This window comes from Pseudophryne corroboree, chromosome 3, assembly GCF_028390025.1.
Source record: "Pseudophryne corroboree isolate aPseCor3 chromosome 3, aPseCor3.hap2, whole genome shotgun sequence".
NCBI lineage: Eukaryota > Metazoa > Chordata > Amphibia > Anura > Myobatrachidae > Pseudophryne > Pseudophryne corroboree.
Window position 1 is genome coordinate 447,370,915 of NC_086446.1, and position 18,227 is coordinate 447,389,141.

The 18,227-nt window shown below is 46.7% G+C and overlaps 1 protein-coding gene across 15 annotated transcripts in view; it reads left to right on the forward strand.

Annotated features, from left to right (window-relative positions):
* Positions 1–18,227, forward strand: part of SLC35C2 (solute carrier family 35 member C2) — a 199,300-nt gene that overhangs the window by 102,428 nt on the left and 78,645 nt on the right. For 3 of the 15 annotated variants that reach the window (XM_063960493.1, XM_063960494.1, XM_063960495.1), the window contains one exon: positions 13,302–16,970. The exons of 10 other annotated variants lie outside the window; for them this stretch is intronic. In XM_063960493.1, the coding sequence (XP_063816563.1) occupies positions 13,335–15,464 (2,130 nt within the window). In that variant the 5' untranslated portion in view covers positions 13,302–13,334 and the 3' untranslated portion in view covers positions 15,465–16,970. 2 more of the 15 variants (XM_063960496.1, XM_063960507.1) reach the window with 2 other exon arrangements.

The following is an 18,227-nucleotide window of genomic DNA, read 5'->3' on the forward strand; positions in this document are numbered from 1 at the left end:
GGTCAGCCGGTGTTGATCCAGTCGGACAACATCACGGCAGTCGCCCACGTAAACAGACAAGGCGGCACGAGAAGCAGAAGAGCAATGACAGAAGCTGCAAGGATTCTTCGCTGGGCGGAAAATCATGTCATAGCACTGTCAGCAGTGTTCATCCCGGGAGTGGACAACTGGGAAGCAGACTTCCTCAGCAGACACGACCTTCACCCGGGAGAGTGGGGACTTCATCCGGAAGTTTTCCACATGATTGTGAACCGTTGGGAAAAACCAAAGGTGGATATGATGGCGTCTCGCCTCAACAAAAAACTGGACAGATATTGCGCCAGGTCAAGAGACCCTCAGGCAATAGCTGTGGACGCTCTGGTAACACCATGGGTGTACCAGTCAGTGTATGTGTTTCCTCCTCTGCCTCTCATACCAAAGGTACTGAGAATTATTTGGAAAAGGGGAGTAAGAACAATACTAGTGGCTCCGGATTGGCCAAGAAGAACTTGGTATCCGGAACTTCAAGAGATGCTCACGGAGGATCCGTGGCCTCTACCTCTAAGAAGGGATCTGCTTCAGCAGGGACCTTGTATGTTCCAAGACTTACCGCGACTGCGTTTGACGGCATGGCGGTTGAACGTCGGATTCTAAAAGAAAAGGGCATTCCAGAGGAAGTTATTCCTACCTTGATTAAGGCTAGGAAGGAAGTGACCGCACAACATTATCACCGCATTTGGAGAAAATATGTTGCGTGGTGTGAAGCCAAGAAGGCCCCAACGGAAGAATTTCAATTGGGTCGATTCTTACATTTCCTGCAGGCAGGATTGTCTATGGGCCTCAAATTGGGGTCTATTAAAGTTCAAATTTCGGCCTTATCAATCTTCTTCCAGAAGGAATTGGCTTCAGTGCCTGAAGTACAAACTTTTGTCAAGGGTGTACTACATATACAGCCCCCGATTGTGCCCCCAGTGGCACCGTGGGATCTAAACGTAGTTTTGGATTTTCTCAAATCTCATTGGTTTGAGCCTCTCAAATCTGTAGATTTGAAGTATCTTACATGGAAAGTAACCATGCTACTGGCCCTGGCTTCAGCCAGGAGAGTTTCAGAGTTGGCGGCTTTATCGTACAAAAGCCCATATCTGATTTTCCATTCGGACAGGGCAGAACTGCGGACACGTCCTCATTTTCTCCCTAAGGTGGTTTCGGCTTTTCACTTGAACCAGCCTATTGTGGTGCCTGCGGCTACTAGCGACTTGGAGGACTCCAAGTTACTGGACGTTGTCAGAGCATTAAAAATATATATTTCAAGGACAGCTGGAGTCAGAAAATCTGACTCGTTGTTTATATTGTATGCACCCAACAAGATGGGTGCTCCTGCGTCTAAGCAGACGATTGCGCGTTGGATCTGTAGCACAATCCAACTTGCACATTCTGTGGCAGGCCTGCCACAGCCTAAATCTGTAAAGGCCCACTCCACAAGGAAGGTGGGCTCATCTTGGGCGGCTGCCCGAGGGGTCTCGGCATTACAACTTTGCCGAGCAGCTACGTGGTCAGGGGAGAACACGTTTGTAAAATTTTACAAATTTGATACTCTGGCTAAGGAGGACCTGGAGTTCTTTCATTCGGTGCTGCAGAGTCATCCGCACTCTCCCGCCCGTTTGGGAGCTTTGGTATAATCCCCATGGTCCTGACGGAGTCCCCAGCATCCACTAGGACGTTAGAATTATCGGTAAGTAAATTCTTATTTTCTCTATTTCTCATAGTCCGTAGTGGATGCTGGGCGCCCATCCCAAGTGCGGATTGTCTGCAATACTTGTACATAGTTATTGTTACAAAAATCGGGTTATTATTATTGTTGTGAGCCATCTTTTCAGAGGCTACTTCGTTTGTTATCATACTGTTAACTGGGTTCAGATCACAAGTTGTACAGTGTGATTGGTGTGGCTGGTATGAGTCTTACCCGGGATTCAAGATCCTTCCTTATTGTGTACGCTCGTCCGGGCACAGTACCTAACTGAGGCTTGGAGGAGGGTCATGGGGGGAGGAGCCAGTACACACCATGTGATCCTAAAAGCTTTCTTTAGATGTGCCCTGTCTCCTGCGGAGCCGCTATTCCCCATGGTCCTGACGGAGTCCCCAGCATCCACTACGGACTATGAGAAATAGAATTATCGGTAAGTAAATTCTTATTTTCTGAGAGTAACCCGGTTAATACCAAGAGGGTTTATATGTTTGGGGAGAAAAAACAGCCAGTGACTTTTCCCCCATCTGATGAATTAAATGAATTGTGTGAAGAAGCTTGGAGTTCCCCTGATAAGAAATTAGTGATTTCTAAGAGGTTACTGATGGCGTACCCTTTCCCGCCAACGGACAGGTAACGTTGGGAAACATCCCCTAGGGTAGACAAGGTGCTGACACCTGCTGTTGCTTCAGCCTGGATGTGTAGTGCTGTAGCAGCATGGACAGATACTCTGTTAGACGACATAGATTCCCTCGACAGAGATACTGTTTTGTTAACCCTGGGCCATATCAAAGACGTAGTCTTATATATGCGAGATGCTCAGAGGGACATTTGCCTGCTGGGCTCTAGAATTAATGCTATGTCCATTTCTGCCAGGAGGGTCTTATGGACTCGGCAATGGACAGGAGATGCTGATTCTAAAAAACACATGGAGGTTTTGCCTTATAAGGGTGAGGAATTGTTTGGGGACGGTCTGTCGGACCTCGTGTCTACAGCGACAGCTGGAAAGTCGACTTTCTTGCCTCAGGTTTCCTCACAGCCTAAGAAAGCACCGTATTATCAAATGCAGTCCTTTCGTTCCCAAAAAGGCAAGAGCGTCAGGGGCGCATCCTTTCTTGCCAGAGACAGGGGTAGAGGTAAGAAGCTGCACCATGCAGCCAGTTCCCAGGAACAAAAGTCCTCCCCTGCTTCCACTAAGTCCACCGCATGACGTTGGGGCTCCACAGGCGGAGCCAGGTGCGGTGGGGGCGCGTCTCCGAAACTTCAGCAGCCAGTGGGTTCGCTCGCAGGTGGATCTCTGGGCTATACAAATTGTATCTCAGGGATACAAGCTGGAATTCGAAGCGACTCCACCCCGCCGTTACCTCAAATCAGCCTTGCCAGTTTCCCCCATGGAAAGGGAGGTAAGGCTGGCGGCAATTCACAAGCTGTACCTCCAGCAAGTGATTGTCAGGGTCCCCCTCCTTCAACAGGGAAGGGGTTACTATTCCACAATGTTTGTGGTACCAAAACCGGACGGTTCGGTGAGACCCATTCTGAATTTAAAGTCCTTGAACACTTATATAAAGAAATTCAAGTTCAAAATGGAATCGCTCAGAGCGGTTATTGCAAGCCTGGAAGAGGGGGATTTTATGGTGTCGCTGGACATCAAAGATGCTTACTTGCATGTCCCCATTTACCCACCTCACCAGGAGTACCTCAGATTTGTGGTACAGGACTGTCATTACCAATTCCAGACGTTGCCATTTGGTCTGTCCACGGCACCGAGAATATTTACCAAGGTAATGGCCGAAATGATGATACTCCTTCGGCAGAAGGGAGTTATAATTATCCCGTACTTGGACGATCTCCTCATAAAGGCGAGGTCCAGGGAGCAGTTGTTGATCAGCGTAGCACTCTCTCAGGAAGTGTTGCAACAGCACGGCTGGGTTCTGAATGTTCCAAAGTCGCAGCTGATTCCTACGACGCGTCTGATTTTCCTGGGCATGATTCTGGACACAGAACAGAAGAAGGTGTTTCTCCCGGTGGAGAAGGCCCAGGAATTAGCATCTCTAGTCAGGGACCTCCTGAAACCAAAACCGGTATCGGTGCATCACTGCACGTGAGTCCTGGGAAACATGGTGGCTTCATACGAAGCCATTCCCTTCGGCAGGTTCCATGCAAGGATCTTTCAGTGGGATCTGTTGGACAAGTGGGCCGGATTGCATCTTCAGATGCATCGGCTGATCACCCTGTCCCCAAGGGCCAGGGGGTGTCTTCTGTGGTGGCTGCAGAGTGCTCACCTTCTCGAGAGCCGCAGGTTCGGCATACAGGACTGAGTCAAGCAGAGCCCCTGCTTCGAAACCGTCCAGTGCTGATTCAGTCAGACAACATCACGGCGGTTGCCCATGTAAACCGCCAGGGCGGCACAAGAAGCAGGATGGCAATGGCGGAAGCCACAAATATTCTTCGTTGGGCGGAGAATCACGTGCAAGCACTGTCAGCAGTGTTCATTCCGGGAGTGGACAACTGGGAAGCAGACTTCCTCAGCAGACACGACCTCCACCCGGGAGAGTGGGGACTTCTCAAGAAGACATGATGGCGTCCCGCCTCAACAAAAAGCTAAAAAGATATTGCGCCAGGTCAAGGGACCCTCAGGCGATAGCTGTGGACGCCCTAGTGACACCGTGGGTGTACCAGTCGGTATATGTGTTTTCTCCTCTTCCTCTCATACCAAAAGTACTGAGAACAGTAAGAAAGAGCGAAATAAGAACAATACTCATTGTTCCGGACTGGCTAAGAAGGACTTGGTACCCGGAACTGCAAGAAATACGCACAGAGGACCCATGGCCTCTGCCTCTCGGACAGGACCTGCTGCAACAAGGGCCCTGTCTGTTCCAAGACTTACCGCGGCTGCGTTTGACGGCATGGCGGTTGAACGCCGGATCCTAGCGGAAAAAGGCATTCCGGATGACGTTATTCCTACGCTGATAAAGGCTAGGAAAGACGTGACAGCAAAGCATTATCACTGTATATGGCGGAAGTATGTTGCTTGGTGTGAGGCCAGGAAGGCCCCTACAGAGGAATTCCAACTGGGTCGTTTCCTGCACTTCCTAGAGTCAGTGGTGACTATGGGTCTAAAATTGGGGCCCATAAAGGTCCAGATTTCGGCCCTATCCATTTTCTTTCAAAAAGAACTGGCTACACTGCCTGAAGTTCAGACATTTGTTAAGGGAGTGCTGCATATTCAGCCCCCTTTTGTGCCACCAGTGGCACCCTGGGATCTTAACGTTGTGTTGGATTTCCTGAAATCCCACTGGTTTGAGCCACTTAAGACCGTGGAACTAAAGTATCTCACGTGGACAGTGGTCATGCTGTTGGCCTTAGCATCGGCTAGGCGTGTGTCGGAATTGGCGGCTTTGTCATGTAAAAGCCCATATCTGATCTTCCATATGGACAGGGCAGAATTGAGGACTCGTCCCCAATTTCTACCAAAGGTGGTGTCCTCGTTTCATTTGAACCAACCTATTGTGGTGCCTGCGGCTACTCGGGACTTGGAGGACTCCAAGTTGCTGGACGTAGTCAGGGCTTTGAAAATATGTTTCCAGAACGGCTGGAGTCAGGAAGACTGACTCGCTGTTTATATTGCATGCACCCAACAAGCTGGGTGCTCCTGCTTCAAAGTAAACTATTGCTCGCTGGATCTGTAGCACGATTCAGCAGGCTCATTCTGCGGCTGGATTGCCGCATCCAAAATCGGTGAAGGCCCATTCCACAAGGAAGGTGGGCTCTTCTTGGGCGGCTGCCCGAGGGGTCTCGGCTTTACAACTTTGCCAAGCAGCTACTTGGTCGGGTTCAAACACATTTGCAAAGTTCTATAAGTTTGATACCCTGGCTGAGGAGGACCTTGAGTTTGCCCATTCGGTGCTGCAGAGTCATCCGCACTCGGGAGGAAGTCCAAGCCGTGGGCATTGGACGAAACGCGTTGAGTGCTTATTCGTATGGACGACTATTGACAGATCAGCTGTTTTTTTATCTTTACATTGTACGGGCAACTATTTTACTATTAGGACCAGTTTTGAATAAATGTGCATATATTTAAAAAAAAAAAACGTATTGCACTATTGGTCCTTTCTGCTTTTATCCTTTGTGTGATGTCGAAACCGGGGGGGGGGGGGGGAGCACCACCAGGATAACATTGATGAAAAAATATCCCTATTATACATTGAAATCGTGATATTATGCCATTCAATTAGGTGGTTGAAATTCCACCATTCAAGGTACACCTTGAATTCACTGGGGTGATTCCAAAGATGGAGGTCATAATATATGTGAAATACTACCTATTCTCATTTTAATAAATATATATATATATATATATATATATATATATATATATATATATATATATATATATATATATTATATATATAATATATATATTATGTGTGTGTATGTTCACCGTGTATGCATGCGTACGCACACATACTGTAGATTAATTGGCCAAAGCCCTCAAAAACAGATATATCCGCAGACTGATCTGCAGGTACATCTTTAAGTGTATACCCACCTTAACACTTTTATGTCATGGAATGTGCATCCACCCACTGCCATCCAGGGGCGCGCATTGCACAGGGCTGAAAGGTTATTGCTTGGGAGGTGGGGATCTTATGTTGAGTCCCCACTTTCCATGAAATTCCAGCCAAGGGAACTAGTTTTGGTCTGGTTAATGAGACAGCAACAAATGTGTGTGTTGTGTGTTACCCCTGCTATGGCATTATCAACATGGCTGGTTCAGTCTGGTGCTGGTCATTAGGAAATATGGGATACCTCATGTCACCCTTTCCCTTTGCTGACTGACTTAGTAGTTTTTCAAAATCATACACAGTTTGTTAAAACTATATAGGGGTCTGTGAGGCTAAGAATGTACAATTGTTACCTGAAATTTGCAGCCTTCACATAAATATGCTCACAGGCAGCTGGGGTTTGCAAACTATGCCAAATGCGATGTGAGAGAAGTGGGGAGACTTATCTAGACCCCAAAAAGTGGAATCATATAGAAGGCTGTAAGTGGGGATAAGGAAAGTACTGGACACTTTTAAAAGGTGTCAAATGTGTATATTTTTGCATTTTTCTTTAAATTAAAAAAATCGAAAGCAAATTAATTTAAATGTAAGCAAATAAATGGAAAATGCCAAAAGAAAAAGGAAAAAGCTTTTGGGGTAGTTTGAGGTGACCTTAGGAAAATAAAAAAAAATATATAATTCATTTTTTCTCTTACGTCCTAGAGGATGCTGGGGACTCCGTAAGGACCATGGGGTATAGACGGGCTCTGCTGGAGATAGGGCACCTAAAAAGAACTTTGACTATGGGTGTGCACTGGCTCCTCCCTCTATGCCCCTCCTCCAGACCTCAGTTAGATTCTGTGCCCAGAGGAGAAAGGGTACACTGCAGAGAGCTCTCCAGAGTTTTTCTGTTTTGAAGAATTTGTTAGGTTTTTTATTTTCAGGGAGTCCTGTTGGCAACAGGCTCCCTGCATCGTGGGACTGAGGGGAGAGAAGCAGAGCTGGCTTGTCAAGTTGGGCACTGTTTCTAAGGCTACTGGACACCATTAGCTCCAGAGGTAGTCGGAACACAGGTCTCACCTGGGGTTCGTCCCGAAGCCGCGCCACTGTACTCCTCACAGATGCCGAAGATAGAAGCCAGGTGAGTATGAGAAGGCAAAGAAGACATCAGATCTTCATGAGGCCATTGCTCCCAGTCACACACACACAAGCAGGCACTGAAGGGTGCAGGGGGGGGCGCCCTGGACAGCAAGTTTCCTCATTTTTTGGCAATATAAAGCAGGATTAGGCTGTGGGACAGTAAATCCTAACATCCCCCGCCATTTTTTATATAGAATTACTGGGACCGAAGCCCGCCGTCGGGTGGTCGGGGCTTGATCCTCAGCACTAGCCAGCGCCATTTTCTCCACAGAAACTGCATGAGATACGCTGGCTCCCTGGTCTCTCCCCTGTTGAACTTCACAGGCTGGAAAAAAGAGGAGGGGGGCACTTTGGCGACGCAGTGAGTGGGAATTAAGGTTATATATATATATATATAAAGCGCTATCTGGTCATATATATTCCAGTGTTTTTAAGCGCTGGGTGTGTGCTGGCATTCTCTCTCTCTCTCTCTCTCTCTCTCTCTCTCTCTCTCTCTCTCTCTCTCTCTCTCTCTCTCTCTCTCTCTCTTAAGGACCTGGTTGGGGTTTTGTCCCCTTATAGGTTAATCCCTGTGTGTGGGGTATCGGTACGTGTGTGTCGACATGTCTGAGGCGGAAGGCTTCTCCAAGGAGGAGGTGGAGCAAATGAGTGGTGTGTCCCCGTCGGTTGGGCCGACTCAAGATTGGATGGACATGTGGCATATGTTGAATGCAAGTGTGGCATCTTTACATAAAAGGCTTGATAAGGCGGGGGGACATCAGGGGGTTAATCCTCAGATTGGACCGACTCACAGGGCCCGTCGGGGTCTCAAAAGCGTCCCTTAACACAAGACACTACTACCGACACGGATTCTGATTCCAGTGTCGACTATGACGAAGTAAAATTGCACCCTAGGGTGACTAAAACCATTCAGTGTATGATTGTGGCAATAAGGGATGTGTTGCATATTGAGGATGAACCCTCGGTCCCCGACATAAGGGTACACATGTTTAAGGGAAAGAAACAGATTATTAGTTTTCCCACATCTCATGAATTAAATGATTTCTTTGGAAAAGCTTGGGAGACTCCGGAAAAGAGACCGCAGATCCCCAAAAGAATTTATATGGCATACCCCTTCCCTAAACAGGACAGTGAGATTTGGGAATCACCTCCCACTGTGGACAAGGCTCTGCCGCGCTTGTCCAAGAAAGTGGCGCTACCGTCTCCTGACACAGCGGCCCTTAAGGACCCTGCAGATCGCAGGCAAGAAACTACCTTAAAGTATATTTATTCTCATACGGGTGCTGTGCCAAGGCCGACAATTGCGTCGGCATGGGTGTGTAGCGCAATTGCAGCTTGGACAGATGAGCTGACAGATCACTTTGAGAATATGGATAAGGATACTATATTCGTAACTCTAGCCCATATAAAAGACGCAGTCTTATTTATGAGGGATGCTCAAAGGGACATTGGATTGCTAGCTTCTAGGGCCAATGCCATGTCTATCTCTGCGAGAAGATCCTTATGGACTTGCCAATGGACGGGTGATGCGGATTCCAAAAACATATGGAAGTACTACCCTATAAGGGTGATGTATTGTTTGGGGATGGGCTGACGGACCTGGTTTCCACAGCTACAGCAGGTAAATCAAATTTTTTACCATATATTCCCCAACAGCAAAAGAAAGTACCACCCTATCAGATGCAGTCCTTTCGGTCTCACAAGTCCAGAAGAGGTCGGGGATCCTCTTTCCTTGCCAGAGGTAAGGGCAGAGGCAAAAGAGCACCTGCTGCGGCAGGTGCCCAGGAACAAAAGTCCTTCCCGGCTGCTCCAAAACCCACAGCAAGACGCTGGGGCTCCCCTGAGGGAGTCCGCTCCGGTGGGGGCACGTCTTCGACTTTTCAGTCAGGCCTGGGTCAGATCAGACCTGAATTCTGGAATTCGAGGAGGTGCCCCCGCGTTGATTTTTTCGCCAGCAGGGAAGAGGTTACTACTCAACCCTATTTGTGGTCCCGAAACCGGACAGTTCGGTCAGACCTATTTTGAATCTGAAATCCCTAAACCTGTACATAAAAAGATTCAAATTCAAAATGGAATCACTCAGAGCGATAATAGCCAACATGGAGGAGGGGGAGTTTATGGTGTCTCTGGACATAAAGGATGCGTACCTTCATGTCCCAATATATGCCCCCCATCAGGAATACCTGAGATTCGCTGTACAGGATTGACGTTGTCGTTTGGACTTTCCACGGCCCCGAGGATTTTCACCAAGATAATGACGGAAATGATGGTCCTGCGCAAGCATGGAGTCACAATTATCCCATACTTGGATGATCTCCTGATAAAAGCGAGATCAAGAGAGAAATTGCTGAGCAGTGTGGTGCTCTCTCTGAGAGTGCTCCAGCAACATGGTTGGATTCTAAATCTACCGAAGTCACAGTTGATTCCGACAACTCGACTACCGTTCCTAGGTATGATACTGGATACGGAACAAATTAAGGTCTTCCTCCCAATAGAGAAAGCCCAGGACATCCAGAACATGGTCAGAGACCTTCTAAAACCAAAAAGGGTGTCAGTTCACCAATGCACTCGAGTTCTGGGAAAAATGGTGGCGGCCTACGAGGCCATTCCCTTCGGAAGGTTCCATGCAAGGACTTTTCAATGGGACCTTCTGGACAAGTGGTCCGGGTCCCATCTGCACTTACATCGGAAAATAACTCTGTCCCCAAGAGCCAGAGTGTCTCTCCTGTGGTGGTTGCAAAGTGTTCACCTGCTGGAGAGTCGCAGGTTCGGAATTCAGGATTGGATCCTGGTTACCACGGACGCGAGCCGTCACACAAGGAAAAAATTTTCAGGGACTTTGGTCAGACCAGGAGTCCTGTCTACACATCAGTGTGTTGGAACTCAGGGCCATTTACAACGGCCTTCGACAAGCGGAGAGTCTTCTTCGAAACCTACCGGTTCTGATTCAATCAGACAATGTCACAGCAGTGGCTCATGTGAATCGCCAAGGCGGGACAAGAAGCAGAGTCGCGATGGCGGAAGCCACCAGGATTCTTCGCTGGGCGGAAAATCATGTAAGTGCTCTGTCGGCTATTTTCATTCCGGGAGTGGACAACTGGGAAGCAGACTTCCTCAGCAGACACGATCTCCATCCAGGAGAGTGGGGACTTCATCAAGAAGTCTTTGCAGGCATAACACGTCTTTGGGGAACTCCTCAAATAGACATGATGGCGTCACGCCTCAACAAAAAAACTTCGGAGGTATTGTGCCGGGTCTCGTGACCCTCAGGCAGTGGCTGTGAGACGCTCTAATAACACAGTGGGTGTTCAAATCGGTCTACGTGTTTCCTCCTCTTCCTCTCATCACAAAAGTGTTGAGGATCATAAGGCAAAGAAGAGTACAGACGATGCTCGTTGTCCCAGACTGGCCTCGAAGGGCCTGGTACTCGGATCTACAAGAGATGCTCACAGGAGATCCCTGGCCTCTTCGTCTGAGGGAAGACCTGTTGCAACAGGGGCCCTGTGTATTTCAAGACTTACCGCGGTTACGTTTGACGGCATGGCGGTTGAACGCTGAATCCTAGCGAAAAAGGGGATTCCGGAAGAGGTCATCCCTACTTTAATAAAGGCTAGGAAGGAGGTGACGGTTAAGCATTATCACCGTATCTGGCGAAAGTATGTGTCTTGGTGTGAAACCAAGAATGCACCTACGGAAGATTTTCATCTGGGTCGTCTTCTCCACTTCCTACAGACAGGAGTGGATATAGGCCTGAAATTAGGTTATGTTAAGGTACAGATTTCGGCCCTCTCGATTTTCTTTCAGAAGGAATTGGCTTCTCTTCCAGAAGTCCAGACGTTTGTAAAGGGAGTGCTGCACATCCAGCCTCCTTTTGTGCCTCCAGTGGCACCGTGGGACCTCAACGTGGTGTTGTAGTTCCTAAAATCACACTGGTTTGAACCGCTTAACAAGGTTGAGTTGAAATTTCTTACTTGGAAGGTGGTCATGTTGTTGGCATCAGCAAGGCGAGTGTCAGAATTGGCGGCTTTGTCACACAAAAGCCCCTACTTGATTTTTCATGTGGATCGAGCTGAATTGAGGACAAGTCCGCAATTTTTGCCTAAGGTGGTTTCTTCATTCCATGTGAATCAACCTATTGTGGTGCCTGTGGCTACAAGTGACCTGGAGGATTCCAGATCCCTGGACGTAGTCAGGGCCTTAAAGATTTATGTAGCCAGGACGGCTAGAATTAGGAAAACAGAGGCTCTGTTTGTCCTGTATGCTGCCAATAAGATTGGCGCACCTGCTTCGAAGCAGACTATTGCTCGCTGGATCTGTAATACGATTCAGCAGGCTCATTCTACGGCTGGATTGCCGGTACCAAATTCGGTTAATGCCCATTCCACTAGGAAGGTGGGCTCTTCTTGGGTGGTTGCCCGAGGCGTCTCGGCATTACAACTTTGCCGAGCGGCGACTTGGCCGGGGTCAAACACCTTTGCTAAATTCTACAAGTTTGATACCCTGGCTGATGAGGACCTAGCGTTTGCTCAGTCGGTGCTGCAGAGTCATACGCACTCTCCCGCCCGATTGGATGCTTTGGTATAAACCCCATGGTCCTTACAGAGTCCCCAGCATCCTCTAGGACGTAAGAGAGAATAAGATTTTAAACCTACCGGTAAATCTATTTCTCGTAGTCCGTAGAGGATGCTGGGCGCCCGTCCTAGTGTGGAAACTCTGCAAGACTTGTATATAGTTGTTGCTTAAATAAGGGTTATGTTACAGTTGAAATCGGTCTTGGACCGTTGCTGTTATTGTTCATACGGTTAACTGGTTTTGTATGATCCAGGTTACGTGGTATGCTTGGTGTGAGCTGGTATGAATCTTGCCCTTGGATTTCTAAATCCTGCCTTGTAGTGTCCATCTCCTCTGGGCACAGTTCTCGAACTGAGGTCTGGAGGAGGGGCATAGAGGGAGGAGCCAGTGCACGCCCATAGTCAAAGTTCTTTTTAGGTGCCCTATCTCCTGCGGAGCCCGTCTATACCCCATGGTCCTTACGGAGTCCCCAGCAATCCTCTACGGACTAGGAGAAATAGATTTACCGGTAGGTTTAAAATCTTATTATGTAATACTTTTAGTGAATTGTGGGTGCATTATTTAACGAAAAGGGGTTGAGGCCATCATGTTCTCAAAAATGTCACGTAATTTAATTATTGGCTCAATTAAGCTAATTTAAATATTTCCAAAATGACTGACTAGTCATGGGGAAGGGGGGTGTCCAAGAGGTTCTGAAGCAAGTCCCAACATTTTTACCATCAAATTAAGATCTTCCCTGTCTTTTAACACCTCAGGATAGTGAACAAAAAATGCTTAAGTGGGAAGTTCCTAATTGGATTGCAAACTGAATCCGCAAAGCAAATCTTCAGAGAAATCACAGCTCACACAAAGCTACTTTCACGTACTTGGATTGACCCCATAGATGTATGTGCGTACATGTCATTTATTCATATTTTTTGTTTTATGTTCTGGATGTATTGTATATTGGGGGTAATTCCAAGTTGATCGCAGCAGGAAATTTTTTAGCAGTTGGGCAAAACCATGTGCACTGCAGGGGAGGCAGATATAACATGTGCAGAGAGAGATAGATTTGGGTATGGTGAGTTCAATCTGCAATCTAAATTGCAGTGTAAAAATAAAGCAGCCAGTATTTACCCTGCACAGAAACAAAATAACCCACCCAAATCTAACTCTCTCTGCAAATGTTATATCTGCCCCCCCCCCTTGCAGTGCACATGGTTTTGCCCAACTGCTAAAAAATATCCTGCTGCGATCAACTTGGAATTACCCCCATTGTTGTTTTAATATAACTTTCTGGTAAATGCATGTGAACTACATCAGCGCTCTCTCCTTTTCATTAGATTTGATAGCTGACTTCAAGCTGGTTTGCAAAAATGGAAAACGACGACATCATAGCAAACCTTAAACGATTTTCCAAGTTGGACTTTCAGGCAAAACAGGAACTGATAGCTAATGGAAGGCCAATGCCTGAGCTTAAGGGCCTACTTCAAACGGCAGGACGAAAGAAAATTACATGGACATTCCAAGTGGAGTGGTACCAACGAAAAGACTGGTTGTGCGGCTGTGCTACGAGGAATCGCCTTTACTGCTTTCCCTGCCTTCTCTTCACCACCGTCGACAATGTTTGGACTAACACTGGCTTTTGTGACTTAAAAAATCTGCCAAGGAGCCTCAGCAAGCATGAAAAGTCAGTAATTCATAGCCAAAGCCAAATTACTTTAAAAACTTTTGGAACCTTAAGGATAGATCTGGCTTTGAATGAACAGCGGATATTAAATATCAGCATGCATAATGCTAAGGTAAAGGAAAACCGGGAGATTTTAAAATCCCTTATTAATGCCACTTGTTTCCTAGCCAAACAGGAGTTAGCATTTCGTGGAAACGATGAGAGTGCAAGCTCTTTTAATCGTGGCAACTATGTGCAGCTATTACAAGCTTTTGCTGAGGAAAACGAAGAGTTAGCTAGGCATTTGGAGACATCCACTGTGTTTTCTGGCTTATCAAACAGAATACAGAATGATTTAATTGAAGCAATTGGTGATGTGATCCGAAATGATATAAAAGAGGAGATTAATGCCGCCCCATTTGTTGCAGTTGAAGTAGATGAGACAACAGATGTCACAAGCAAAGCCCAGCTCTCTGTGATTTTGCGTTATGTTGCTAAAAGTGAGGTGAAGGAGGCGTTTTTGGGTTTCGATGATGTGAGTGAAGATAGACGAGCACCGGCTATTGCTGAATATCTTTTGGGAGTGTTGGAGCAATACAACTGTCTTAAAAAGCTGGTATCTCAGACTTATGATGGAGCCTCTGTGATGGCATCAGATCTTAATGGGCTGCAGGCCAGGATTAAAGAGAAGATACCTGAAGCTATGTTTATTCATTGTTATGCGCACAAATTAAATCTGGTGTACTTGCATTCAGCAAAATGTATGCCTCAGTGTAAAACTTTTTTTAAAACACTTGAGGGACTTTCTGGATTTTTCAATAAGTCGGCCAAGCGCACTCACCTACTTGATGATATTGTGAAGCGACGTTTACCAAGAGCAGCGCCCACAAGATGGAGCTCAAATTCGAGACTAGTGCAGACGATCAGCACGTACCAATCTGATATACGTGCTATGTTTCAGATTATGAAAGAAAATCCTCGAGACTGGGACAATGACACCCTGTACATAGCCAAAGGATATGATCTCTGGCTGTCAAAAGCATCCACATGCTTCTTCATAATGGCATATGAGGGCATTTTCAATGAAACCGATGCACTCTTTCGTGTGCTGCAGAATAAAATAATGGACATTGGATTCTGTTGTGCACAAATCCGTGACACGATGGGAGCAGTAGATCGCCAGAGACAAGAGTTTGACAATTTTTATAATCGATTTGAGCAGAAATGTGTCACCCTTGGTCTGACTGACAATGCCCAAAGCAACCAGGTGATAAGAGATGAGAGGAAAATAATGTTTTATAACATTCTGGACAATGTCTGTGTTCAAATGAAAGCTAGGTTTGACCATTTTTCTGAGCTAAGTTTCCTAGGTTTGGTTGATTGCACAAAATTTTATGATATGTCCCAACAGTTTGACGACACCAAACTGCAGAGTCTATCAAAATATGCTAAATACTTTGACTTTGTTAGACTAAAGACTGATCTTAATGGCTTGTACAGCTCTGAAATGGTGAGGAACGAATGCAAATCACCCACACAGCTCCTCAGCTTTGTGACCGAGAATAATCTTGTGCAAACAGTTCCCGAAGCGACAAAGTTACTCCAACTGGTGCTCACTATACCAACAACGTCCATTGAAAGGTCATTCTCTGCTTTGAAACGACTCAAAACATACAGTAGGAATAAGACTGATCAAGGGCGACTTTCATCCCTGGCAATCATCTCCATTGAGACAGGGAGACTTTTAAAACTAAAAGAAAATAGAGAGGACTTCTACAACAAAGTCACTGATAGCTTTATCCAGAAGGATGGGCGAATGGACTTTATTTACAAGTAAAGGTCAGGCCATACAATGTATGTTTTCATTTGAATGACTATGAATAGTGGAACTGCATTCATAAAGCGGTGTGCTCGTTTATATGTGTTACTGTTTTTTCTCAACTGGAATAAATTAGATTCTTTACAGAACTATAACCACCTATTGCAAAAATCAATAAATCTTGAGTTGTTCAAATACAGGTGAATGAATTTCTAGTTATTGTGCTGTTGGCTTTGAGTATTCCTGTGTTGTAAATCCTATTGAGATACAGGAAAATGTATGTACTTAGGCAACCTGCCAATTGAATGGTGGAGTTAAGGTACCTCTTTTGGGTCCATAGTATGTGTGTGTAAATCTGGCTCTGGTGCCAGCCAGTGCCTCACCAGCAACTGACCTCACGGCATGCCACTGAACGGTTGGTATATCACTTTATCTGACAGGCAAATGGAGGCGAGTCCCTGAGAAGGGACAGTGGATAAGCACTCTCTAGGCCTATACCTAACGAAGAGTGAGCATACTGAGTCACTGAAAGGGATTAGGAGAGACAAGGAGCACTGGAAGCAATGATAGTGATGGGGGATAAACATAAGGACGGAGGGCCCTGCTTTCTGCGAGAGCTTATTATTAGAGATTGGTGAACAGTTGAATGGTGTTCTGGGGAGAAGAGAATGGTGGTCATTCCGAGTTGCTCGCTAGCAGTTTTTTGCAGCCATGCAAACGCTATGCCGCCTCCCACTGGGAGTGTATTTTAGCTTTAGAAGTGCGAACAAAAAGGTTCTTAGAGTGGCGGCAAACTTTTTTTTGTTGTTGCAGTTTTAGATTAGCTCAATACCTACTCAGCGCTTGCGATCACTTCAGACTGTTCCGTTCCTGTTTTGATGACACGAACACGCCCTGCGTTCGGCCAGCCACGCCTGCGTTTTTCCGAACACTCCCTGAAAACGGTCAGTTAACACTCAGAAACGCCCTCTTCCTGTCAATCACTCTGCGGTCAGCAGTGCGACTGAAAAGCTTCACTAGACCTTGTGTGAAACTACATAGTTCGTTGTAATAGTACGTCGGGCGTGTACATTGCGCCGCATACGCAGAAGTGCCATATTTTTTTTACCTCATCGCTGCAGAGAGAACGAAAGCAGCTAGCGATCAACTCAGAATGAACCCCCCCCTACCCCAATGTCAGGTGAGAAGAATGGAGATTTAGTAGGCGGGATTATAGGTTTTGATGAAAATGTGAGTTTTGAGAGCATGTTTGTAGCTGGTGAGACTGGCCGAAGCATGACTTCATGTTCTGTCCTGCATTAGCCTACTACAGGACGCTAGCGATATCGTCAGGTTTGATGTACAGCACATCAAACCTGACGATAACTAGCGACTGGGGGCACCCGCCTTTCTGGCATACACATCAATGACGTGCAGTGGGGTGAGGCAGAGCTTTTGCTGTCATACTAACGTTTGTGCCAGAGTTTTGACTGTATAAAATATAAGAAAAATACAGAATTTTGTTTGAAACAACTTTCTCTGACGTCCTAGTGGATGCTGGGAACTCCGTAAGGACCATGGGGAATAGCGGCTCCGCAAGAGACTGGGCACAACTAAAGAAAGCTTTAGGACTACCTGGTGTGCACTGGCTCCTCCCTCTATGACCCTCCTCCAGACCTCAGTTAGGATACTGTGCCCGGAAGAGCTGACACAATAAGGAAAGGATTTTGAATCCCGGGTAAGACTCATACCAGCCACACCAATCACACCGTATAACTCGTGATACTATACCCAGTTAACAGTATGAAATATAACTGAGCCTCTGAACAGATGGCTCAACAATAACCCATTAGTTAAACAATAACTATATACAAGTATTGCAGACAATCCGCACTTGGGACGGGCGCCCAGCATCCACTACGGACTACGAGAAATAGATTTACCGGTGAGTAAAATCTTATTTTCTCTGACGTCCTAGTGGATGCTGGGAACTACGTAAGGACCATGGGGATTATACCAAAGCTCCCAAACGGGCGCGAGAGTGCGGATGACTCTGCAGCACCGAATGAGCGAACTCTAGGTCCTCCTCAGCCAGGGTATCAAACTTGTAGAATTTAGCAAATGTGTTTGACCCCGACCAAGTAGCTGCTCGGCAAAGTTGTAAAGCCGAGACCCCTCGGGCAGCCGCCCAAGAAGAGCCCACCTTCCTCGTGGAATGGGCTTTTACAGATTTAGGATGCGGCAGTCCAGCCGCAGAATGTGCAAGTTGAATCGTGCTACAGATCCAGCGAGCAATAGTCTGCTTTGAAGCAGGCGCACCCAACTTGTTGGGCGCATGCAGGATAAATAGCGAGTCAGTCTTTCTGACTCCAGCTGTCCTGGAAACATAGATTTTTAGGGCCCGGACTACGTCCAGCAACTTGGAGTCCTCCAAGTCACGAGTAGCCGCAGGCACCACAATAGGCTGGTTCAAATGAAACGCTGAAACCACCTTTGGGAGAAATTGGGGACGAGTCCTCAATTCCGCCCTATCCATATGGAAAATCAGATAAGGGCTTTTGCAAGACAAAGCCGCCAATTCTGACACACGCCTGGCCGAAGCCAAGGCCAACAGCATGACCACTTTCCACGTGAGATATTTTAGTTCCACGGTTTTAAGTGGTTCAAACCAATGCGACTTTAGGAAATCCAACACCACGTTGAGATCCCAAGGTGCCACTGGGGGCACAAAAGGGGGCTGAATATGCAGCACTCCCTTAACAAATGTCTGAACTTCAGGTAGTGAAGCCAGTTCTTTTTGGA